The sequence below is a fragment of the Anomaloglossus baeobatrachus genome, chromosome 9, assembly GCF_048569485.1.
Source record: "Anomaloglossus baeobatrachus isolate aAnoBae1 chromosome 9, aAnoBae1.hap1, whole genome shotgun sequence".
Taxonomy (NCBI): Eukaryota; Metazoa; Chordata; class Amphibia; order Anura; family Aromobatidae; genus Anomaloglossus; species Anomaloglossus baeobatrachus.
The window spans coordinates 161,816,854-161,842,493 of NC_134361.1; the positions used below are offsets into that span (position 1 = coordinate 161,816,854).

At 48.3% G+C, this 25,640-nt stretch overlaps 1 protein-coding gene across 1 annotated transcript in view; it reads left to right on the forward strand.

The window, feature by feature from the left end:
- BTK (Bruton tyrosine kinase) overlaps nt 1-25,640 on the forward strand; it is a 275,754-nt gene that overhangs the window by 183,285 nt on the left and 66,829 nt on the right. The window contains exons 10-13 of the mRNA XM_075322776.1: nt 6,094-6,173; nt 10,971-11,092; nt 11,719-11,790; nt 24,090-24,261. Of these exons, the coding sequence (XP_075178891.1) occupies nt 6,094-6,173; nt 10,971-11,092; nt 11,719-11,790; nt 24,090-24,261 (446 nt within the window). The remainder of the gene's footprint in view (nt 1-6,093; nt 6,174-10,970; nt 11,093-11,718; nt 11,791-24,089; nt 24,262-25,640) is intronic.

Here is a 25,640-nt window from a genome sequence, read left to right on the forward strand (position 1 = left end):
GCTATGACTTGCCTACTTTAGACACCTCATACGAAAAGAGCAATCACTGGAGAAGGACATCATGGTCTGAAGTATAGAAGGAACAAGACGAAGAGTAAAGCGGGGTTTACACGCTACAATATCGTTAATGAATTATCGTCGAACTCACCGTGTTTGTGACGCACATCCGGCTTCATTAACGAGATCACAGCGTGTGACACTTTTGAGCGACCTTAAACGATCGCAAAAGCAGTCAAAATCGTTTGCCGCGGAGAGGTCGTCCTGAAACAAAAAATCGTTTAATGCTTATTAGCGATGTTGTTCCTCGTTCCTGCGGCATCACACATCGCTGTGTGTGACACCGCAGGAGCGACGAACATCTCCTTACCTGCCTCCACCGGCAATACGGAAGGAAGGAGGTGGGCAGAATGTTACGTCCTGCTCATCTCCCCCAATCCGCTTCTATTGGACGCCTGCCGTGTGACATCGCTGTGACACCGCACGAACTGCCCCTTAGAAAGGAGGCAGTTTGCCGGCCAGAGCGACGTCGCAGAACAGGTATGTACGTGTGATGCTGCCGTAGCGATAATGTTCGCTACGGCAGCAATCACACAATATCGCACGTACGACGGGTGCGGGTGCTATCGCGCTCGACATCGCTAGCCGATGCTAGCGATGTCGCAGCGTGTAAACCCCGCTTAAGACCAACAACCCAATGGCTTCATACTATCAAGATAATGACAGAAAAGATGCTGGTGGACCTACAGTGCCTTGCAAAAGTATTCGGCCCCCTTGAATTTTTCAACCTTTTCCCACATTTCAGGCTTCAAACATAAAGATAAAAATTTCAATTTTATGGTGAAAAATCAACAAGCGGAACACAATTATGAAGTTGAATGAAATGTATTGCTTATTTTTAACTTTTATAAAAGATAGTAAACTGAAAAGTGGGGCGTGCAATATTATTCGTCCCATTTAAGTTAACATTTTGTAGTGCCACCTTTTGCTGTGACTACAGCTGCAAGTCGCTTGGGGTATGTCTCTATCAGCTTTGCACAACAAGAGACTGAAATTCTTGCCCATTCTTCCTTTGAAACAGCTCGAGCTGAGTGAGGTTAGATGAAGAGCGTTTGTGAACAGCAGTTTTCAGCTCTTTCCACAGATTCTTGTTTGGATTCGGGTCTGGACTTTGACTTGGCCATTCTAACACCTGGATATGTTTATTTGTGAACCATTCCATTGTCATGTTAAGGACCTACAACTCTTCCCTTCACCTGCCAAACAGACCTACTTCACCACCCTTATCTCCTCACTATCCAACAATCCAAAAAAGCTCTTTAACACCTTTCACTCCCTCCTCAGTCCCAAAGCACAGACCCCTATCACAGACCTTCATGCTGATGACCTGGCCTCGTATTTCACAGAGAAAATAGAAAACATCCGCCAAGAGATCAGATCCCAGCCACCAAGCTTTGTGAATCCCATCCCTCCCCATATCCCATCCAGCTCACTTTCCACATTTGACCCAGTCACAGAGGAGGAAGTCTACAGGCTCCTCTCTTCTTCTCGTTCTACTACTTGCCCTACTGATCCCTTTCCCTCACACCTACTCCAGACACTCTCTCCGGTTGTCACTACTCACCTAACTAAAATCTTCAATCTCTCTCTCTCTTCTGCTATCTTCCCTTCCTCCCTCAAACACTCTATCATTACTCCATTATTAAAAAAACCTTCCCTTGATCCGTCCTGCACAAGCAACTACAGACCAGTCTCCAATCTCTCCTTCATCTCTAAACTCTTGGAGCGCCTGGTCTACTCTCGTCTCACCCACTACCTTTCCACTCACTCTCTTCTAGATCCTTTACAGTCTGGCTTCCGCCCTTTACACTCAACAGAAACTGCCCTTGTCAAAGTGACCAATGACCTATTGACAGCAAAGCGTAACGGTGACCACTCTCTGCTTATTCTTCTTGACCTTTCTGCCGCCTTCGACACTGTTGACCACCATCTCCTTCTCTCTATGCTCCATTCTATCGGCCTAAAGGACACTGTGCTTTCCTGGTTCTCTTCCTATCTTTCTGGCCGCTCATTCAGCATATCATTTGCTGGCTCCACATCTTCTCCTCTTCCTCTCACTGTTGGGGTCCCTCAAGGTTCAGTCCTTGGCCCTCTTCTTTTCTCCCTCTACACTGCCCCAATTGGAATGACCATCAGCAGATTTGGCTTCCAGTACCATCTTTATGCTGATGACACACAGTTATACACCTCATCCCCTGAGCTCACCCCCGCTGTACTACAGAACACAAGTGACTGCCTGACTGCAGTTTGCAATATCATGTCTGCTCTCTATCTGAAACTTAACCTTTCCAAAACTGAACTTCTGCTTTTCCCTCCATCTCCCAACCTTCCTAAACCTGACATCTCCCTCTCTGTGTGTGGCACAACGATAAGTCCTAGGCCGCAGGCCCGCTGTCTGGGTGTTATACTTGACACCGATCTCCCCTTCACCTCCCACATACAATTTCTTGCTTGCACCTCAAGAACATCTCTAGAATCCGCCCCTTTCTCACAATGGAAATGACAAAAACCCTCACCGTGGCCCTGATCCACTCTCGTCTTGACTACTGTAACTCTCTATTAATTGGTCTCCCCCTAACTAGACTCTTCCCTAAACAGTCCATCCTTAATGCAGCAGCCAGGGTCCGCTACTCGGATGCCTCTGCTCTTTGCCAGTCATTGCACTGGCTGCCCATATATCACAGGATCCAATTCAAACTGCTTGTTCTCACCCACAAAGCTCTCCACAGTGCAGCACCCCCCTACATCTCCACCCTCCTCTCTGTCTATCATCCCACCCGTTCTCTACGCTCTGCAAATGACTTTCGACTAACATCCACACTAATTCGAGCCTCCCACTCCCGAATCCAAGACTTCTTCCGAGCTGCACCAAACCTCTGGAACGCTCTACCCCAAGAAGTTAGGACAAACCACAACTTACTCAGCTTCAGACGCTCCCTAAAAACGCATCTTTTTAGGGCGGCCTATCACACTCCCTAGCCAAACTAATTTCACCTAATCCCTCTACAACTTCTCAGAACATAACCCCACGTCAAACTCCATGGCACCCAAATGCATCTCAAGGCTCTGGCCAACTGGTCCAGGAAGCCATTATCTATCCCCCGTGAGAGGGCTGGATTGTCATTGTAAATAAGCACTTGTACCTTGCCCCTCCCCCCATCTCATTGTAGATTGTAAGCTCTCACGAGCAGGGTTGCCATTTTTCCCTTTAAATATTGTATCTTCTATAATTGTTACTTGTTTGTATATGTTTATGTATATGATATGTATATGTATATGAGCCTCCTGAATTGTAAAGCGCTGCGGAATATGTTGGCGCTATAGAAATAAAGATTATTATTATTATTATTATTATTATTGTACATTTTGCTTTATGTTTCGGATCATTGTCTTGTTGGAAGACAAATCTCCGTCCTAGTCTCAGGTCTTTTGCAGACTCCAACAGGTGTTCTTTAAGAATGGTCCTGTATTTGGCTCCATCCACCTTCCCATCAATTTTAACCATCCTCCCTATCCCTGCTGAAGAAAAGCAGGCCCAAACCATGATACTGCCACCACCATGTTTGACCATGGGGATGGTGTGTTCAGGGTGATGAGCTGTATTGCTTTTAACCCAAACATATCGTTTGGCATTGGGCCAAAAAAGTTTGATTTTGGTTTCATCTGACCAGAGCACCTTCTTCCACATGTTTGGTGTGTCTCCAAGGTGGCTTGTGGCAAACAGTAAACAACACTTTGTATGGATATTTTTGAGAAATGGCTTTCTTCTTGCCACTCTTCCATAAAGGCCAGATTTGTGCAGTGTACGACTGATTGTTGTCCTATGGACAGACTCTCCCACCTCAGCTGTAGATCTCTGCAGTTCATCCAGAGTGATCATGGGCCTCTTGGTTGCATCTCTGATCAGTCTTCTCCTTGTTTGAGATGAATGTTTGGATGGTCTTGGTAGATTTGCAGTGGTATGATACTCCTTCCATTTGAATATGATCGCTTGCAGGGTGCTTCTTGGGCTGTTTAAAGTTTTGGAAATCTATTTGTAACCATATCCGGCTTTAAACCTTTCCACACCAGTATCACAGACCTGCCTGTTGTGTTGCTTGGTCTCCATGATGCTCTCTGTGCTTTAAACAGAACACTGAGACGATCACAGAGCAGCTGCATTTATACAGAGACTTGATTTCACACAGGTGGATTATATTTATCATCATCAGTCATTTAGGACAACATTGGATCATTCAGAGATCCTCAATGAACTTCTGGAGTGAGTTTGCTGCACTGAAAGTAAAGGGGCTTAATAATATCGCACGCCTCAATTTTCAGTTTATTCTTTTTTACAAAAGTTTAAAATAAGCAATAAATTTCGTTCAACTTCACAATTATGTCCCACTTGTTGTTGATTCTTCACCATAACAATATTTTTTTTATCTTTGTTTGAAGCCTGAAATGTGGGAAAAGGTTGAAAAATTTAAGGGGGACAAATACTTTCGCAAGGCACTGTAGCGAGGCTATACAAGACACAAGATTGATCTTCTTGCAGAGTGTTCATCCATCAAGTCGCAATGGCTGGAGATCAAGCTACTTGAAGGATGTTAAATCTAAATATAATAGTATATTGGATATATTTGTTTCTAAATGTTTGATGCTGGATTTTTCATTTTTTATCCATGTTATTTTAGTCTGTATTAAAAATAGTCCTAAAATATTACAATTTCCACTTTGAGTGAGGGACACAGCTCATCTCCTTCACCTCTCCTTCTAGGCACCAGTTTCATATGTTGCCCCCATAGTCATGTACAGAAAACATGATAAAAATGTCAAATGAGCAAAAGAGAATATGTATCAATATCTGGTTTTAATAGCCTCTTTAGTGAGGAAGATGAAAGGGACTCTAATGCCACCTATTGAGGGTAGCAATCCTAAACGTAAATTTTGACCCTTTAAAGAGGTTTGCCTTGGGAGTTAGAATAAGACGCCAGACCATGCTCTAATGTCACGCTCAGGGGAGGGAGCGCCTGGCTCAAGGTGCAGCATAGAGGTTACAACAGGGATAGAAAGGGAGAAGAAGGTCCTAACGATAAGGAGCAGGGAACAGGACACCTCCTGACACTAACCTGTGTCTGAACTCTGAGATCCCCTAACGTTCGTATACGAGTCCTTCCCTTCGTCGCTGACTCGTGCCTAGTCCCTAACTGTCCCACCACTAAGCCTGAATAGTCCCAAGGCCACTGAGTGCTCTAGACTTCACCACTACAGTAATAAGACACAGGGGAACTAAGACAGATGAGGGAACAAAGACAAAAAGGAGATACACTAACTATTGCAGACAAACACCAGGGCTGCAAGAGACTCCGCTTTAGCAAGTTCAAGAGACTTTGTTCCTCCAAGGGTGGTCAGTTCAGAATGATGATATTCTATAACCGACATCAGGTGTTGGAACATGTGACTATTTAATGGAAAAGGGAGCAGGCACAAACCGGCTGCACCTGAGAATCAACTGACAAGGAACTACCAGCACGGAAAGAGTCATTAAGCCTTGCAGCACCAAAAGAAAGCAAATAAGTTTAAAAAAGCAATATGAGATTTAGATCCCAAACCTGTAACACATTTCCCAAGATAGGAGAGCCTTGTGATATCCAAGCTCCAAACCAAAGCTTCCTAGGAATTTATGGCGTATTATTTAGAAACGCAGTAAAAATGCATGTAACCCGCACATAACTTTATCAATATAGTTTTAACAAAGCTAAGTAAAAGAAAGTTTTCAAATCAAAACAGATTTATTTAAATCATGACATACCAAAAAAAAACAAAAATCGCATAGGAAATAAGGCAAAAATGCATGCAAATAAACGGTTCTCAAAAATGCAAATAACCTAATTAATATAGAAAATCTGCTGCATCAGCAACTCACCAAATACCCATCATGGGAATGTAGCTTTAAAACTTAAAAAGAAAACAAAAGTTGCAAAAACTGCTGAAAAAAAACGACATTTTTAAATATTTCCTTTTGCAATATTATGTAAAATAAATGTTTTACAGGACAAAGAAGGTGGATTTATTGTTAGAGATTCTAGTAAAGCTGGAAAATATACAGTATCTGTATATGCAAAATCATCCGGGTGAGTAAAAGATAGAGGATACAACAAAACTTCAGTGATCCTCTACGTATAGTTTACACTGTATATCTGTATATACCGTGTTTCCCCGATAGTTAGACACCCCCGATAGTAAGACGTAGTGGGGTTTTTGGGGGGTCGGCTAATGTAAGACATACCCCGAAAGTAAGACATAGTAAACTGAAAAATGTATTTATTTATTTATTTTTTTCTTCTTTACAGTACCGGCGGCCGAGCGCTCAGCTGAGCGCTATAACATGCCGGCAGCCAGGCGATCAGCTGAGCGCCCTGACATGCCGGCGGCCGAGCGCTCAGCTGAACGCTATAACATGCCGGCAGCCGGGCGATCAGCTGAGCGCCCTGACATGCCGGCGGCCGAGCGCTCAGCTGAGCGCTATAACATGCTGGCAGCCGGACGATCAGCTGAGCGCCCTGACATGCCGGCGGCCGAGCGCTCAGCTGAGAGCTGTCACATGCCGGCGTTCGGGCGCTCAGCTGAACGCCCTGACATGCCGGCGTCCGAGCGCTCAGCTGAGCGCCCTGACATGCCGGCGGCCGAGCGCTCAGCTGAGCGCCCTGACATGCCGGCGGCCGAGCGTTCAGCTGAGAGCTGTCACATGCCGGCGGTCGGGCGCTCAGCTGAACGCTCGGCCGCCGGCATGTCAGGGCGCTCAGCTCGGCCACCGAGAAATGTTGCAGTAATGTTGTCCGTGGTCCATCAGGACCATGGACAACATACAAAAACACGCAGCCTCAGTGCAATCGCGGCAAGTCCCCATATGGTACATTGCATGGAGACTTGATGCGATTGCTGTGGGATTTTTTCCAATATAAGACATACCCCGAAAGTAAGACATAGTGGGACTTTTGGGGTTAAAAAGAATGTAAGACACTGTCTTACTTTCGGGGAAACACGGTAGTATAGTGTAATATACTTTTTTTTGTTTTATTACATATATATATATATCTATCTATATATATGTATATATATATATATATATATATATATATATATATATATATAGATAGATATAGATATATAGATATATAGATATATAGATATATATGTACAGTACAGACCAAAAGTTTGGACACACCTCATTCAAAGGGTTTTCTTTATTTTCATGACTCTAAAAATTGTAGATTCACATTGAAGACATCAAAGCTATGAATAAAAACATGTGGAATTAAATACTTAAAAAAAGTGTGAAACAACTGAAAATATGTCTTATATTCTAGGTTCTTCAAAGTAGCCACCTTTTGCTTTGCTTTGATTACACACTCTTGGCATTCTCTTGATGAGCTTCAAGAGGTAGTCACCGGAAAGGGTTTTCCAACAGTCTTGAAGGAGTTCCCAGAAATGCTTAGCACTTGTTGGCACTTTTGTCTTCACTCTGCGGTCCAGCTCACCGCAAACCATCTCGATTGGGTTCAGGTCTGGTGACTGTGGAGGCCAGGTCATCTGGCGTAGCACCCCATCACTCTCCTGCTTAGTCAAATAGCCCTTACACAGCCTAGAGGTGTGTTTGGGGTCATTGTCCTGTTGAAAAATAAATGATGGTTCAACTAAATGCAAACCGGATGGAATAGCATGCCGCTGCAAGATGTAGGTAGCCATACTGGTTTAGTATGTCTTCAATTTTGAATAAATCCCCAACAGTGTCACCAGCAAAGCACCCCCACACAGTCACACCTCCTCCTCCATGCTTCACAGTGGGAACCAGGCATGTACAGTCCATCCGTTCACCTTTTCTACAAAGACACGGTGGTTGGATCCAAAGATCTCAAATTTGTACCTATCAGACCAAAGTACAGATTTCCACTGGTCTAATGTCCATTCCTTGTGCTCTTTAGCCCAAACAAGTCTCTTCTGCTTGTTGCCTGTTCTTAGCAGTGGTTTCCTAGCAGCTATTTTACCATGAAGGCCTGCTGCACAAAGTCTCTTTTTAATAGTTGTTCTAGAGATGAGACGGTGTGTCCAAACTTTTGGTCTGTACTATATATACAGTATATATATATATATATACACATACATACATACACACATACATACATACATACATACACATAGATACACACACACTTTGGAAAGGCGTGTTAATTCTTTAATTAATCCAAAGTCAATGGACAAAAGGGAAATCTAACTCTAACTCAAACCAATATTTGGTGTGGCCACCATTTGCCTTTAAAATGGCATCAATTCTTCTTGCTACACTGGAGAAGTAAGCTGAATGTGTCTTTTATCTGCTACAATATGTTTCCTTGGCTAAACACTGCATCTGTGGTTCTCAATTTTTCCCATTTTTTGCTGTCCTCAAGGCTGAGAAATGCAAGCACATATTTGTCTTTCATGTACTACTATAAGGAAGGTGTCTGATTGGCCCCAAATGTATTCTGTATCAGGATAAGGACCCAAAATATACTGACAATTAAGAACTATCTTGTTACAAGGACATTTTTGCAGGCATCGCCAACTGTCATGGCTGTCAGGATGTCTGAAAACTACAGATTCTGGTACTTTGCCTGCTAACGTCTCTGATATGTGTGTTCAGTGCATGGAGACGTGGGCGTCGACCCATAGACTTACATAGGTAAGGATGGTTGACCTTAGGGAGATCAACATCCAGCACCGTGGAGACACCATCACATGTTTCTCAACGCAGTGATTCTAGAGCAACACCCCCTGGGAAACATGAAAAACAAGAAAGCCGCGGAGAGACCATCACATGTTTCTCAACGCTGGCAGGAAACTAGCCAGGTCTTTCACCGGGAAGGAACAACCACGGGAAGGGCAGTCTCCAGTCAAGGAAACCACCTATGCCAAAACATGGTATCCATCCACAGACAGCTGTTTCGAGGTATTTGCCCCTCATAAGTGTGGAGTAGGAAACTGGCTAGTGGGAGCAATGCCTAGTAGAAGACTACATAGGTAAGGATGGTTGACCTTAGGGAGATCAACATCCAGCACAACAGAGACACCATCAAGTGTTTCTCAACGCAGTGATTCTAGAGCAACGCTCCCTGAGAAACATGCAAAACAAGAAAGCCACGGAGACACCATCACATGTTTCTCAACTCTGGCAGGAAACTAGCCAGGTATTTCACCGGGAAGGAACAACCACGGGAAGGGCAGTCTCCAGTCAAGGAAACCACCTATGCCAAAACATGGTATCCATCCACAGACAGCTGTTTCGGGGTATTTGCCCCTCATCAGTGTGGAATAGGAAACTGGCTAGTGGGAGCAATGCCTAGTAGAAGACTACATAGGTAAGGATGGTTGACCTTAGGGAGATCAACATCCAGCACCACGGAGACACCATTACGTGTTTATCAACGCAGTGATTCTAGAGCAACGCCCCCTGGGAAACATGCAAAACATCACTGCGTTGAGAAACACGTGATGGTGTCTCCACGGTGCTGGATGTTGATCTCCCTAAGGTCAACTATTCTTACCTATGTAGTCTTCTACTAGGCATTGCTCCCACTAGCCAGTTTCCTACTCCACACTGATGAGGGGCAAATACCCCGAAACAGCTGTCTGTGGATGGATACCATGTTTTGGCATAGGTGGTTTCCTTGACTGGAGACTGCCCTTCCCGTGGTTGTTCCTTCCCGGTGAAATAACAGGCTAGTTTCCTGCCAGCGTTGAGAAACATGTGATGGTGACTCCACGGCTTTCTTGTTTTGCATGTTTCCCAGGGGACGTTGCTCCAGAATCACTGCATTGAGAAACACGTGATGGTGTCTCCGCGGTGCTGGATGTGGATCTCCCTAATGTCAACCATCCTTACCTATGTAGTCTTCTACTAGGCATTGCTCCCACTAGCCAGTTTCCTACTCCACACTGATGAGGGGCAAATACCCCGAAACAGCTGTCTGTGGATGGATACCATGTTTTGGCATAGGTGGTTTCCTTGACTGGAGACTGCCCTTCCCGTGGTTGTTCCTTCCCGGTGAAAGACCTGGCTAGTTTCCTGCAAGCATTGAGAAACATGTGATGGTGTCTCCGCGGTTTTCTTTTTTTGACCCACAGACTTAGGCAGGCAAGCAAAGAGATAATCTCTGTTGAGCTGCTTGTTAATCTCTTTGATCACATGCTGTGGGGGAGCCAGTCAAGTTTGCTCCCTTCCTACATATGCTAGTGAGGTTTTGCGATTCAGACTTATTGGTGATTGTTGTGTATTATTGCTGTGAGCAGTTGAGGAGTTAACCCCTGTTGTCATTTTGCTGCAATCTTCCTCCTCTTGCTTTTCTCCTTAGTCTCTTTCTGTTCCTGTGAGTTTGCAGTGTGTCTGAGTTTTGGTTTTCTCTTGTCTGTCTTAATCTGTGTTTCCATCACACTCCTGCCCCTTCCTTCCTTGGTGGGGAATAGCAGATTAGATCTGGTCAGGAGAGTAGTAATGCTTGGGACCCAGGCATCTCCACCTTCAGGGTTAATTCGAAGGTCAGATATAGCCTAGGGTCCCCCAGCATCAGGGACAGTAGCCTCCTGTTCCTCGTCCTGCAGTCACCAAGGAGTCTTGAAAGTGATGAATCCACAGAAACCTGATCTCACATCATTGGGTCTATGTGGGATTACATGAAGAGACAGAAGGATTTTCGTAAGCGACATCAACAGAAGGTCTGTGCTTAGTTCTCGAAGATATTTGAAACAACCTCTTTGATGAGTTCTTTCAGAAACTGTGTGCAAGGACCTAGAAGAATTGATGCTGTTTTAAAAGCAATGTGCGGTGGCACCAAATATTGATTAGATTTCTCTCATTAAATAATATATTGTATTTATTTATTTGTGCTATGTAGGGAAGGAATTATTCGTCATTATGTTGTATGTGAGACGCCTTCAAACCAGTATTACTTGGCAGAAAAACATCTCTATTCCTCAATTCCAGAATTAATCACCTACCATCAACATAATGCCGCCGGTAAGGGAGCTTAAAATATTTAGCAAAAATACTTTAGCCCTTTTTTGTTGTTGCCTATTTGGGGTATTTAAGGGAACCTGACAGCTGATACAGGTTGCGTGAGCGATGGTAGGCCTGTTTGATCTCAGCCAGGTATATTTGACTCTATAACGCTGTTGCAATTCAGAGTCCGATTATTCTGATCACAACCTTATCAGAGTTTTATCACAGTGGCATCAGTTTTTCTCAGAGGTGAAGAGAAAAGCAAAATGTTTCTTCTCCTTCTTTTTGTCAGTTTGTGAATATTGCACTGCAGTTGAATTCATCAGCGTCCGGTCCAATGTTTTTCACTGACCCATAGATTTGCTTTGCCAATTTTTATCGGACATTCAGATCAAAATCAGACAGGTCACCGGTTTTTTTTTTCTTTGGCCATATGCACAGCTCCATTGAATATCATGGGTACGAGTGCTATATAATGAAAACAAAAAATAGCAGGCATCCGATATAAACAGCCATGTGCTTGGTTTGAATAGTTATGATATGAACTATCCTTTATGCCATGATTGCTCTTGATTTGTTGATTTTTAAGGTTTAGATATGTAAATAATACAGTTTAATATTTTTGTATTAATTTTCCCATACAGGATTAATCTCAAGGCTTAAATATCCAGTGTGTTCCGTCAAAAGTTCACCCTCCACTGCTGGCCTGGGTTATGGTAAGAAGCAATATTTGTGAGCAATAAGACGACAAGCACCTTAGCTCCCGTTCACACAGTGAAGATTCAATCTATATTTTGCATCTGTATTTTTCGAGCCAAACAAGGGACTAAATACAAAAAAGGGACATAAATATTATGGTCCCTTTTAATCAAAGCTTTTATGCCAGAAAACTGGAGTTGAAAAGCTTTGACACTTTTTATGCAATACAATGCCGTCCAAAAATTACAACTTTTGCCACCACCTCTTTCACACCATCTTTGCCTAGCTTCGGCAAAGTGAGCAAAGCAAGGGCGGGATAGGGTCTGATGACCCCCGAACAGCAAGTTCATGCCAAGATGTGGCTTTCCTTATCATTGTGTGAATAATTCAAAATGATCTTGCCTTGAAAAATACATATGAAGACCCCTGACGCTATCTGTTCATGATGCCACTTGGTAAAAGAAGACTGCTTGGTGCCTAGTAACATTTGAGTCTCCAAGGATGAATATAAAGATGATGGCTATCTTCATAACATATGCAAGTGAACATGGGAAATACATGTAGTTTTTGCCAAATATCAAGTTACCCAACTAATCAACTTTTAGGGGTACTTTGCACGCTGTGACATTGCAGGCCAATGCTGCGATGCCGAGCGCGATAGTCCCCGCCCCCGTCGCAGCAGCGATATTCTTGTGATAGCTGCCGTAGCGAACATTATCGCTACGGCAGCTTCACATGGACTCACCTGCCCTGCGACCGTCGCTCTGGCCGGGGACCCGCCTCCTTGTTAAGGGGGCGGGTTGTGCGGCGTCACTGCGACGTCACACAGCAGGCGGCCAATCGGAGCGGAGGGGCGGAGATGAGTGGGATGTAAACATCCCGCCCACCTCCTTCCTTCCGCATATCCTACGGAAGCCGCAGTGACGCCGGTAGGAGATGTTCCTCGCTCCTGCGGCTTCACACACAGCGATGTGTGCTGCCGCAGGAGCGAGGAACAACATCGGACCGTCGCGTCAGCGTAATTATGGATTACGCCGACGCTGCACCGATGACACGATTACGACGCTTTTGCGCTCGTTAATCGTATCATCGAGCCTTTACACACTACGATGACGCATGCGATGCCGGAAGTACGTCATTTTCAATTTGACCCCACCGACATCGCACCTGCGATGTTGTAGTGTGCAAAGCCCGCCTAAGTCTACGTTCACATGCTGCTGTCACATCGTGGATTTTTTTTTTGCCATGATCATTAGTAGAACTAGTGTTTTTCCACACTTTTGAAAACAATGTATTTTTTGCCATGATTGCGCCCCCATAAAAGCTAATCAACTTAACATGTCCGAAATGTGTGAATACGGCCTAATAATTACACTGAGTTTACATTAAAGGGAATCTGTCAGCAGGTTTTGCTACCTCATCTGAAAGCAGCAGGATGTAGAAAACGACATCTTGAATTTCACAATGTATCACTTAGATTACTGGCTGCAGTCATTCTGACACAACAAGAGCTTTAAGATTTAGCCATCTAGCAGAGCTGAGAGAGCTGCCCCCGCCCACATCAGACTCTCTATAGCCATTGTACATTAACAGTGAGGTGTCAATCACAGGAGGGGTGTACTGAACTGCATGAGCGTGACAATTTAGTCCCAGCAATGATAATCACTAGGTAATAAAGCTTTTAGTTTAAATAAACAAAAGCATTCAACCTGATAAGAGAGACATAGTTTATTTTTGTTTATCCTCAGATTACATACCAAAAACTTGCTGACAGATTCCCTTTAAATGTAAGAAATAAACAAAAGAAAAACATGGGTCTTCTGGTTACAAAGTAAGCTCAGCTAGTGGTGTTCAATATCAACCAGCAAAAGCAAAGGAGTTTTTAGATGAAAAAAAAAGAAATACAAATTTGTGATCCCAGGTTAATATGTGGGTAAGTCAAAAATAATTTGCACTATTCAACACAAGGATAAAATGTATATATTTTTTAAAGGGACTGTCGGCACAGAATGACAGTTCAAACCAAGTACAGGCGCTCAGTGCACCAATGGCGAGGCTTAACATTTAAGTGCACCTTCCCACCTGCTTGTTTCCCCTTTATCTCTGCCCTTCTTTGGTGCTATGAACCCAGAAACATCAATCAAAGAAGACTAGAGGGTGGAGATAGAGGGAAAACAAGCAGGTAGGAAGGTGGTCTTAATTGTTTGGCCCCACCATGATGCACCGAGTGTCTGTAATTGGTTTGAACAGTCATTCTGTGCTGACAGAGTCCCTTTAATCTTCTGATATCATAGTACTCCAGTCTGATGCTGCCTGTAAAAAATAAATGGGAAATCCATCTTCTAATCTCATAAAAATCTTCTCCCCAGACTATTGTAGCGCCCCACAGGGCAGTTGGTTAACCTACTCATCGCTGGGCCGTTGAGGGTCGGGTCAGGCGATGTCATGACTGGCCTTGCCCTGTTCCATTGCCCCGTGGCGTACAGCAAATAAAGGGAAAGTGGGGTGATTGGGAAAGTTTGTTGTGACGCTACCTGTGGTATGCGGCCAGGGATTAGCCGCCGCTGCAGAATTCCTCGCCAGGGCAGATGTTATGGCAGCCGGGATGGTGTTGCTCCCCACAGTTGGAGTGGGCCACGGGTGGATGACGACAGGAGAGGATGCGGCCGTCGGTGCCAAAGCGCTGGGCGGCGATGCTGATAAAGATAAGCTGCCACAGTCTTTGCAGGTTCAAGGTGTCTTTTACTCATGACCAGCTGAGGGAGTATTCTCCGGTCGTGATGTCTGTGTTACCAAAACCCTTATCCTAAAAATAAACACACGGACTGCATGCGACTTGGTTCAAAATGGCCACAGCAGCCTTTATTGCCTATTGTTCACAAACTAAGCACCTTAGGGACGCCGTCCAACGGGCGACCCAGGACAACAACACACAGATAACAATAGACAATGCCATTTACATGACCCTCCCGGGGGCAGGCCCAGTCCATAACTACTACTCCCCTTGTCCCTGGCCGCAACACACCGACCCAGAGGCGAGGTGCCAATCACCCACGGATTGACACCCCCACACTTTGGCAGAACCCCGTGCCTGCCACATCCCGGAACCGAGAGCCACCATACCTAGACAATGACTCCCGGTCCAGTTACCAGTCACTTCCAACCTCTGGACCAGACCTACCCCCCCCCGCCGCTGTGACAAATAGCATCCCAACATCCCAAACCACGTCCCCCAGATGACAACACAAAAAGGGAGGGTGGGCAGGGATCTCTCGGCGTCCGGAAGAAGAAGAGGAGGAAACCCCCTCCTCTCCCAGACTAACCCTTTCCCTACTCCTCCTCTTCCTCCCAAACTAAAACCACCCCTTAGTGCCATATTAGGCCTGCCTACCAAACTGTCCCTATTAACCCCATCACTCCCTAACTCCCCCTTGGTCATGTCGCCCCTCCTCCCCAAGGGGGGATCCATGGCTTTCTTGACCAGCTGAGGGAGTATTCTCCGGTCGTGATGTCTGTATTACCAAAACCCTTATCCTAAAAATAAACACACGGACTGCATGCGACTTGGTTCAAAATGGCCACAGCAGCCTTTATTGCCTATTGTTCACAAACTAAGCACCTTAGGGACGCCGTCCAACGGGCGACCCAGGACAACAACACACAGATAACAATAGACAATGCCATTTACATGACCCTCCCGGGGGCAGGCCCAGTCCATAACTACTACTCCCCTTGTCCCTGGCCGCAACACACCGACCCAGAGACGAGGTGCCAATCACCCACGGATTGACACCCCCACACTTTGGCAGAACCCCGTGCCTGCCACATCCCAGAACCGAGAGCCACCATACCCAGACAATGACTCCCGGTCCAGTTACCAGTCACTTCCAACCTCTGGACCAGACCTACCCCCCCGCCACAGGACAGACCGCGTGACACCTTACGTGGCCTGGACCCGCCACACACCAAAAGCTCGCTCAACACCATCCTGCAGGCCCAATGCCCATAAATCCACTCCAATGTTGTTGAGGTGCACTCCGTCACCCCTCCGAAACCGCCAATCTGCCGGCTCCAACTCCCTGTGCCTCACCACAATCCCACCGTTCCTGGTCACAAACCTGGCAACCACCCGATTCACCTGGGCCCTGGCCTTATTGACCTTTTCCACCGACCGAGCCCCCCTCCACAACAACCTGGTCACTATGTCTGACCACACGACAATCAAACCCGGGTACTTCTTCCACAACCGCAGCAAGTCGATCTTTATATCCCGGATCAGATCCCGCGACGCCCGGACTCCCAGATCATTACCTCCCACGTGTAATACCAGCACATCCGGAGGCCAGTCAGCCTTACAATAACGACCAAATTCTGGGACCACCCTGCCCCACTCCATGCCCCGAACACCGATCCACCGAACAGTCGCCTGCCCACGATCCAGACCTAGCTGCCGACCATTCGGGCGAACCGCCGCCCGCCGAGCACCCCAGAACACGAAGGAATGCCCCAGAATACAGAGTAGGCACATCCCTACAACAAAGAAAGACAAAACGAAAACAACAGAAATTAAAACCAATAACATCACCACCATCAACGCCTCTCAGAAAACCCATTCTACCTCCGTCCTCTAACACTTGTACATTACCCCCTCTTTTTTTTTTATATATATATATATATATATATATATATATATATATATATATATATATAAACCACTTCCAAACCGCCAGACCACCTGTACCTAGACCAAAGTTACCATAATGCTACAACAGCTGCGGCCTCACGTACCGCCGAAAACAAGAAGATTCCCATCTACCAATACGCTTTACCACCTCATCTCCAAGCCCCCAACGAGCGGCCTCCGTAGCTACCCCTATCCGAAAGGAATGCGACCCGAAATCCTCCGGGCGCTCCCCCACGTTCCGCAAACTTCGCCGCAGAACCGCTACAAACTGGAACCTTGATAAAAAAGACCCATCCACGTGCCGCAAAAACGGGCCCGGTAAACCCCCCCTTACGGCCATGAATCTCTCCACCAAACGTACTGGGCACAACTCCTCCCCCGGGACCGCGTATAACACCACCAACCTACCAAGGCCCAGCTGATCCGTTTTTGACCGACTAATCCGGCACTCCACCTGATCACCGCCCACTCGCACATCCTCAAGCAGCAACCCGCCGCCTGTCACCCTGGACGGGCTTACCAACTCACCGATCCGGAAAGCCCCATAAAAAGCAAGACCGAAAGCGGTTGTAAACAAAACAGTCTCGTAAACCGACTCACAAATGCCACTCAGGCCCCCCACCAACCGCCTCAACAAACCAAACGATACGGGACGCCTCTTGTCCCTCTCCCGCACACCGCGGCGAAACCCCCGCAAGGCCCGTCGAACCCAAAAATCCTGCGAAACATCTTGTTCCCCTCTCACTTTTAACCAAAACGCCACCGCCGCCACCCGATGTGCCACGGCCGACGCCGATCGCCCGGCCGAGAAATCCACACTCACCAACGCCAGTAATGCCACCAAGTAATCCACGCTCACCCTATCAAACATCCGACCCAACAACTCCTCCCATTCAGCCCACACCTTAGCATATCGGCACCAAGTCACCTCAGTCACCGAATTCCGAATCAATTCTGAGATCACCGCCTCACCAGATTCCATAAATCCACGGGACACTCCACTCCGACTTCGTCCGCCCAAGGCAGTAGCGCCCGAAACCTGCTGAACTGAAAACGAGACAAAGCGTCAGCCACCCCGTTGTCAACTCCCGGAACGTGCTTCGCCACCACCCGTACATTCAGCTGCAGACATCTCAACACTAAATGCCGCAAAAACACCACCACTGGCTCCGACTTAGCAGACAAGTTGTTAATAGCAAACACCACTGCCTGGTTATCACAATGGAAGCATACCTTCCTCCCGGCAAAACGCGACCCCCACAGCTCCACTGCTACCACGATAGGAAATAGCTCCAACAGAGCCAAATTCCTGACCAAACCGCTCTCCCGCCACGCCTGTGGCCACCGACCCACACATCAGTGACCTCGAAATACGGCCCCAAACCATGCCGACCCAGCCGCATCGGTGAACAGCTGTAACGCCCCGTTAGACGCCACCTTCTCCATCACCAGGGCCCGGCCATTGAAACACTGCAAAAATTGATCCCACACCAAAAGATCGTCATTGATCGCCTTCGTGATTCGCACGAAATGTGTCGGCGACCGCACACCTGCCGTCGCCGTTGCCAAACGTCTCGCAAGCACTCTCCCCATCGGCATAATCCTGCAAGCAAAATTCAATTTCCCAAGCAAGGACTGCACCACCTTAAGCCGCACCTTCTTTGCCGCTTTCACCCCTGCCACCGCGGCCCTCAAATCACAAACCTTCTCCTCCGGCAACCTACATTCCATGGCAATAGAATCAATCTCAATCCCCAAAAAAATTCATCACAGGCGCCGGGCCTTCCGTCTTATCGGGAGCCAAGGGAATTCCGAATCTGCCCGCGACTTTCTGCAACGCAAATAACAACCCCGCACAAACCATTGAACCCGCCGGCCCAACACAAAGAAAATCGTCCAAATAGTGAATAATGGACGTAAGCCCAGACACATCCCGAACCACCCACTCTACAAACGAACTAAACGCCTCAAAATATGAACACGAAATTGAACAACCCATTGGCAAACAGCGATCAACATAATAACTGCCATCCCACCAGCAACCTAACAAATGCTGACTATCTGGATGAACCGGTAACAACCGAAACGCCGCTTCCACATCTGCCTTTGCCATCAACGCCCCCCGACCCGCTGCCCTGACCAGGTCCAACGCCTTGTCGAACGACACATAATATACCGCCGATAACTCCGGTGCAATGCCATCATTCACCGATAACCCCTCTGGGTAAGACAAATGATGAATAAGCCGAAATTTGTTCAGCTCTTTCTTCGGCACAACCCCCAACGGCGAAACCACCAACTTCGAACATGGCGGGGCATCATAAGGACCGCCCATTCTGCCCAAAACCACCTCCTTTCTCGGCTTTTCATCCACCACATCCGCATGATCCCGAGCAGAACGTAAATTACGGTACGGCAGGGGCGATGGACTAACAGCCGACGGGATACGGAAACCGTCAGAAAAACCAAACCATAACAACGCCACTGCCTCGCCGTCCGGATACCTATTTAAAAAGGGGACCATCGCTTCTACCTTCACCGGCGTCATCCCTTTTTCCAACCCCGTCACCCGCTTTTCCTTTCCCCTATTTAAAACACTTGGACAGGCTATGTCCTCCCCCACAACCTGAGCATTCATGCTTAAAGCGGCATGACGCTCCAAACCTGCACTGCCCCTCATTATATTGCCAACAGAAACCTTTTTTCTGACTTGCCGGGGACCCGGCCCCCGGTCCCCCGGCACCCCCCCGAAAGGGCTGAGTCAGTGCCGACATCAGTCGCATCCATAAGGAAATATCCTTATGGTCCCATCGCATATCCGGCCTCAACGCCTTCCGCTGCCGGAATTGCTCGTCGTAACGCAGCCACGCCAGCCCGCCATAAACCCGATAAGCCTCCCCTATCGCATCCATGTAACCAAACAAGGCCGAACAATGCTACGACTCCTTTTCCCCAACCACGCTCGCCAAAATCGCAAACGCTTGCAACCAGTTTGCAAAAGTCCGAGGAATAAGCCTATAACGACGCCTTTCCTCCTCGTCCTTCTCCTTTTTGGAGTCGCTCGGCTTAACCCTATCCAGATTAAATTTCTCCAGGGGAAGAAGAGAAAAAATCTCCACATATTCCCCTTTCCAAATTTTTTCCCGCACCTCCTTCTGTAAATGAGCCCCCAGCGGGCCCTCAAAACAAACATAAACTTCGCTTTTAGCCCTATCATCTAGGCGCACCACCTCATCCTCCTTTTCTTTTTCCTTTGCCCCCTCCGCCGCACTCCCCCCTTCAACCCCCCCTTCCGCCGCGCCCGCTCCGTCCCCCCCTCCCACCGGCGCCACCCCCCGACCTGTCGACCCCACCCACGCCGCAGCCCCGGCAACCGCCGCCAACCCCTGCAACAGCCCCAACAACTGGCTCCACACTGCTGCTCCGCCGGGCGCTGCCGTGTCCACAGCCGCCCTCCCGCCCCCCGAAACACCCCGCCAGCGCAGCCCCTGCCGCCTCCGCGGCCATCTCACCCAACCGCGGCTCAGCGTCCCCCGATACCGCCGCCTCGCTGTCCTCCGTCTGCCGTCCATCCGACTCATCTGACAGCACGACCTCCTCATCCTCGCCGCTGACCTCTAATTCCATCCGACATCCGGGGGCCGCCGCGGCGGCACCCCCCCCACAACGGTCGCCAGACCGGGCCGCCGCGTGGGCAGAGCCGTCCCCGCTCCGTCTCTTGCCCCGGGGCGACAGCACAGGAGTACGTCCTGTCCCCCGCGCCGGCACCCCAGGCCTCGACCTCTTGCGCCCGCGCCCACCCCCTCGCCGACTGCCAGGGGACTCTGGACGCGGACGGATAGACGCCCGGCTCTGGATCCCAGCCGTCGCCGCCTCTGGCCCTCCTGGGCCGCTGCAGGCCTCCTGCCACCGGGTCCTCATGCTCCCACGGGAGACCGCCACATCCGGGGGCTGCACAGCGGTCCTGAGTGATCGAGCGGTCGCCGCATGGCTCACGCCGTCACCCCTGCTCACTGCCGCGCCAGGGTCAGGCACCACAGACCTCCCCCTGGCGCTGGACCTACCGCCGCCTGCAGCCCCCCGGTCCCCCCGCCGACTGCAGGGGGAACTGCTGGCCTCCATCCCTCGCTGAGCATGCTCCCGACCTGGAGCCGCTGCTGTCACCGTAAATCCAGCCCGGAGGCTGGGACCGGAAGTAGGCCCCGCGCTGGCCACTCCCACCTCCCGACCACCGCGGCTGGAACGCAGATTCCTCCCGCTGCTGCTGGGAGCAGCAGCCAGACTCCGCTGCTGCTCGGTCCACTGCGGAGGGTCCCTGGAGGGGCTCTGGCATCTCCTCCTCGCCCCCTCCGCACCCGGGGAATACCTGCGGGGGGGCCGCGACTGGCGCACACCACGGCTGGGGGAGCGAGGGGCAAGCGCCGACGGGTTAACCCCGGCAGCCCTGATGTGGGTCTGCACTGCCAGGGGCCCGTGCGCTGCAACAGCTGCTTCAATCAGGCGCTGGAGTTCCTGCAGATCAGCCATGGTGGTCCTCGTGCTGCTGATCTCTCGGCGTCCGGAAGAAGAAAAGGAGGTAACCCCCTCCTCTCCCAGACTAACCCTTTCCCTACTCCTCCTCTTCCTCCCAAGCTAAAACCACCCCTTAGTGCCATATTAGGCCTGCCTACCAAACTGTCCCTATTAACCCCATCACTCCCTAACTCCCCCTTGGTCATGTTGCCCCTCCTCCCCAAGGGGGGATCCATGGCTTTCTCAACTTCAGTTGCCAGCCCAGTAGTAGCGGTCACCTTCGTGATGGGCTCCAGCCGATCGTGAATCCATGGAAGGTCAGAACCGCTGCAGTAGTCTGTGGGCCCTTCCTTGCTGTGCTTTGTAGTGTGGGTCCCTTTGACTTGAAACTACTTAGAGTCCCTTCCGTACTAGATAAAGTACCGTTCCCTATGCCAGTAGCGTGCATTCCCTTGAGTCTGATTGTGATCTAGGCCCCCGCAATCCTAGGTGCCGCTTGGCTCTGGAAACTTGTAGTGGTCAGAGAGGCATAAAACCCCTCTGTCCGGCAGAGTCTGATGATGCAACTTGGAATTGCACCACCCTAGGGTGCTGCACCCTGAACTGCGCTGGCTCGGGTAAACTGAAACGGTATCCCCACAGCGACCGTTGAAAATCCTTTGTCCCACTAGAGCTACCGGGAATAACGTCCGCTCGCTATCTCTCCTGCTGGAGATCCCTCTGTTGCTGTGTGTGACTCCTCACTCATCCCTGGTGGCCGCTCCTCCCCTCACCAGATCCTAAGCTAGTGGATTGGGGCCTCTGTGGTGATGACGTCCTGTAAACGCCACACTGTAGGCGACCCCTTTGGTACCCGACCCTAGCCCAGTCCCCAGTGGGGGGGGGGGGGCAACCCTTGTATGTATGTTTTTGTGTATGGTGGAACCGGCACCAACCTCCCCTGGATCCATGATCAGTACTACACCCCGGTTGGAGTGCAGTACCCTGTGGCGACCAGAGCCTCAGAGGCAGCACACTATCATATGGGAATAGCTCTTGATCTGAGCTCTCCACGTGCCTTTGTCTCTCTTAATAATTTGTTCTCATTTCATGTGAGCAGGTTGCTCTCAGTTTGGGGTATGGACGGAGCCCTTGTTAATTTTGTTATGAAACCCTATGATTTTTTTTCTGTTCCCCACATGTTTAACATAAAACGCACAAAACTAGCTAAATAGGTTAAAGGGGTAGTACACTACTTGGACAATCTCTTCTCATTCAAAGTGTCCTCTACTGTAAAAACAAATAGGCCTATACTTACGTCTGGTGCTGCAGCAGTCCCAGCTATCTCTAAAGCAATGTTCCTGGGGCCCACATGACATTGGTTGCAGGGCTTGCGTGTCAAAACAATCAGCACATGGCATCTGCCTTTGGACATTTGAGCAGGTTGTGAGCGTTGTGCTGACTTGGTGTTCAAACGTCCAAAGATCGGGAGAAGAAAGCCGACGCTGATTGTTATGATAAGCGGACCAGACCTGGGTCCCGGGATTGTGTGCCACCCCTGCAGCAGTCGGACTGCTCGGATCCGGGATCCTGGTGACTTGAGGGTCTCCGGACCCAGAGGCTCGGGGCCACTCAAAAATGAAAGGGGGAAATATTTACAGGGATAAGAGTTTGTGACGCCACCCGTGGTTTGCGGTAAGGGGAGATGGAGTGGGGCAGCCAGATGGGGTACCCTGGGACTCTGGAGAGGGAGGTACAGGGAGAGTTGGGCAGGCTATGCGGGCAGGCAGGACACAGAGAGGGCAGTGTACTCACTCAGGCTAATAGGTGTGGGTGCAACCATTAAGCAGACTCTGACACAGTAGTAAACCAAGTCTCTGGGTGCCGCTGCCACTCTGGGGAGCTCATCCGGGATCCGTCCCAGTTGGTATTGCCTAGTGGTCCGGAGCCTTCCTCCATGCACAATTATGTAGATGTTCCTGAGTGACGCTTCAGCCTGAAACTGTCAGGGTCCCGCACTCTGTTTAAATAGGGGAGCTGTACTCTCGATGGGTGACACTTGGGATCTCTGTGGGTCGCATAAGCTGGAAAGCCCTATTCCCCTCGTTGTGTTGGTGTCTTCGATCTCTGAGCTCTTGGGGAAAGTTCATAAAGAGACTATCCTCCACAGGTGAATTACCAGGTTGCGTGAAGTTACTCCCTGATCTAGGGTCCTGTACCCCACCGTGCTCGGTACCGGTCCAGTTACTAGACTTTCTGGTGCCAACCGTTCTCCAAAACTAAGTCTGGGCACCCTGCTCTAATACGCTGCGACCGGGTCTCCGACTTCGCCGGTACCAGACCACCGTCTGTGACCTAACCAAAGCCAACCAGGGAGCTACAACTCCCCCAGCTCCTCACTCTCTGAGGGCTACTACTGTTCTGACTATCTCCCTCCCACCAGTCTGCCTGATCTCTAGGCGGGTGGCCCTTTTCCAGCTAGACCACCCACTGGTGTACCTGACAGGGTGTGGTGTGAGGTGGGGTTAAGATTTGAGTGCTGATGGAAGCAATACCAATAAGTAGGATCCTAGAACCATGGAGGGTGAGTTCTGCACCATAAGAGAAAGGAGTGCAGTTCTCTGTGACACCCTGATAGGATCAGGGGCGTCACAATTGCAGCTTCAGACATTGCTGGAACTACGCCGGCACCGGAGAGGAGTATAGGCTTATTTATTTTCACGGGGGTCAACAACATAAATGAGAAAGGGTTGTACAAGTAGTGGACAGCCCTTTTAAAGATTGGTTCTGCATTTTTCACTACCTATAGTCACAGAATACAGAGACAATATACAAAACTTTGAATAAAGCCTAAATGTTACGTGTGGAAAAATAGCCACATGACATATCTTAATAAAGTAACAACAGTAAGCAATGACTATATAATGATCAGACAGAAAGCAGAACAATTTGACCTGAATGAAAGTGGCTGTGCCTGTAGAGTGAGGAGGGAAAACCTCACCAATTAAAGTTCCTACAGATTATTACTGATATTGATAAGACTGATGGCCAACCAGTAACAAAGTTTTACATTAGCTCACTAAATAGTCAGACATAATTTAACATAAATATAATGCTTTACATTTTTTATTTCATTCCAAGGCTCATGGGAGATTGATCTCAAAGATCTAACTTTCTTAAAAGAATTGGGGAACGGACAGTTTGGGGTTGTAAAGTATGGCAAATGGAAAGGACAATATGAAGTTGCCATCAAAATGGTAAAAGAGGGCTCCATGTCAGAGGACGAGTTCATTGATGAAGCAAAGTGCATGATGTAAGTGACATTTTTTACAACATTGTTCCCTTGTTAAGCATTTGTCAGTTTTAAGAGGTGACATAATTCAGAGTCCATCATCAGCTTCCACTGTCAAAACATGGAAAACTTTTATCTGAACTATATCAAGTAGTGTAATAAAATAGCGTAAACTGGAAATAGATCTGTTTTTAAAAAAGGACCTCCATCTAAAAGTCTTATTAGGGCACATAAATAGATAAGAGGGGTCCTCTCCTGGGGACTCCTGTCTATGAGCCCTAATCAAGAGCCATACAGAAGAACAGCTCCTGGTTGATTCACAGGACCCTGATCCAGCGACCAAGTCCTTCAACCAGACCGGAGCCCTGCAATCTGCCACCTATCTGCCAGAATCCCCGACTCATCTTTGATTTGTAGGCCCGGCATGGGATCATCATTTCAGGATGAAGTGCGCATGACATTGTCCTGATCTTACTAATAAGTGGTGCCGGGGATGCCGTCAGTAGGGAGATGGTTCAGTGGTCTCCCGTTAAACAGCCACGGATTACTGACTTGAAAAAGAAGACATGACATAGGACGGAACGTGTACACAGTCATGTTGTTTTGACATTGCTGTGCATTATGTTCACTTCATGGGGTGCTTTTAAGGAGCTTTTTCAGGTGGACTCCACCTGAAAAAGAGATGTGCACACGCTGCGATATCGTTAATGACGCCGGATGTGCGTCACTAACAACGTGACCCCGACGATAAAACATTACTGATATCGTAGCGTGTAAAGCCCCCTTAACTCTTTAATGAACTCCTTGTTGTTTTTGAACAGTTTCTGTTTGAAAAACTCAGCAGAAAAAACTCAGAGAGAACACACCCTAACTGTTGCCTTGTAAGAGCATTGTGCCAGGCAACAGTTCTGTTTGATCAATGTGCTGCGTAATCATTTCATGACAGGGAAATGTCACCATGTGATCAGATGACATCGAAGTCAGTTGGGACCTGTCCAGGACTGATGTAGCCATTTGAGCCCATTGACAAGAAGCAGAGATTGAATTGGCTCTGGGAATCTCCTTGGTGGTTAATTGCTGGCAAATCAGGAGTGAAGAGACATTCTAAACTAATTGACGTTTGTAGGAGTATTATGACCTTCTTTGATTGAACATGCCAATCTTGAGACAGCATGTTTATCTGGACGTGACACATCAGACTCTGCAGAGTGGTTCTATGGCCTGAGTCAGTGAGAGCATTCATTGCCTGTAAAGCCTCGTTGCAAAGTCAGTGAAAAATGGTCCATGTATGGCCCACTATGCAGGGACTGGTTGCAGGTCTCCTGATTAGAGATGAGTGGACCCATGGAAATTTAGGTGCTGCGGTTTCAGCCATACATTTGTCGCGCCCAGGGAAAGGG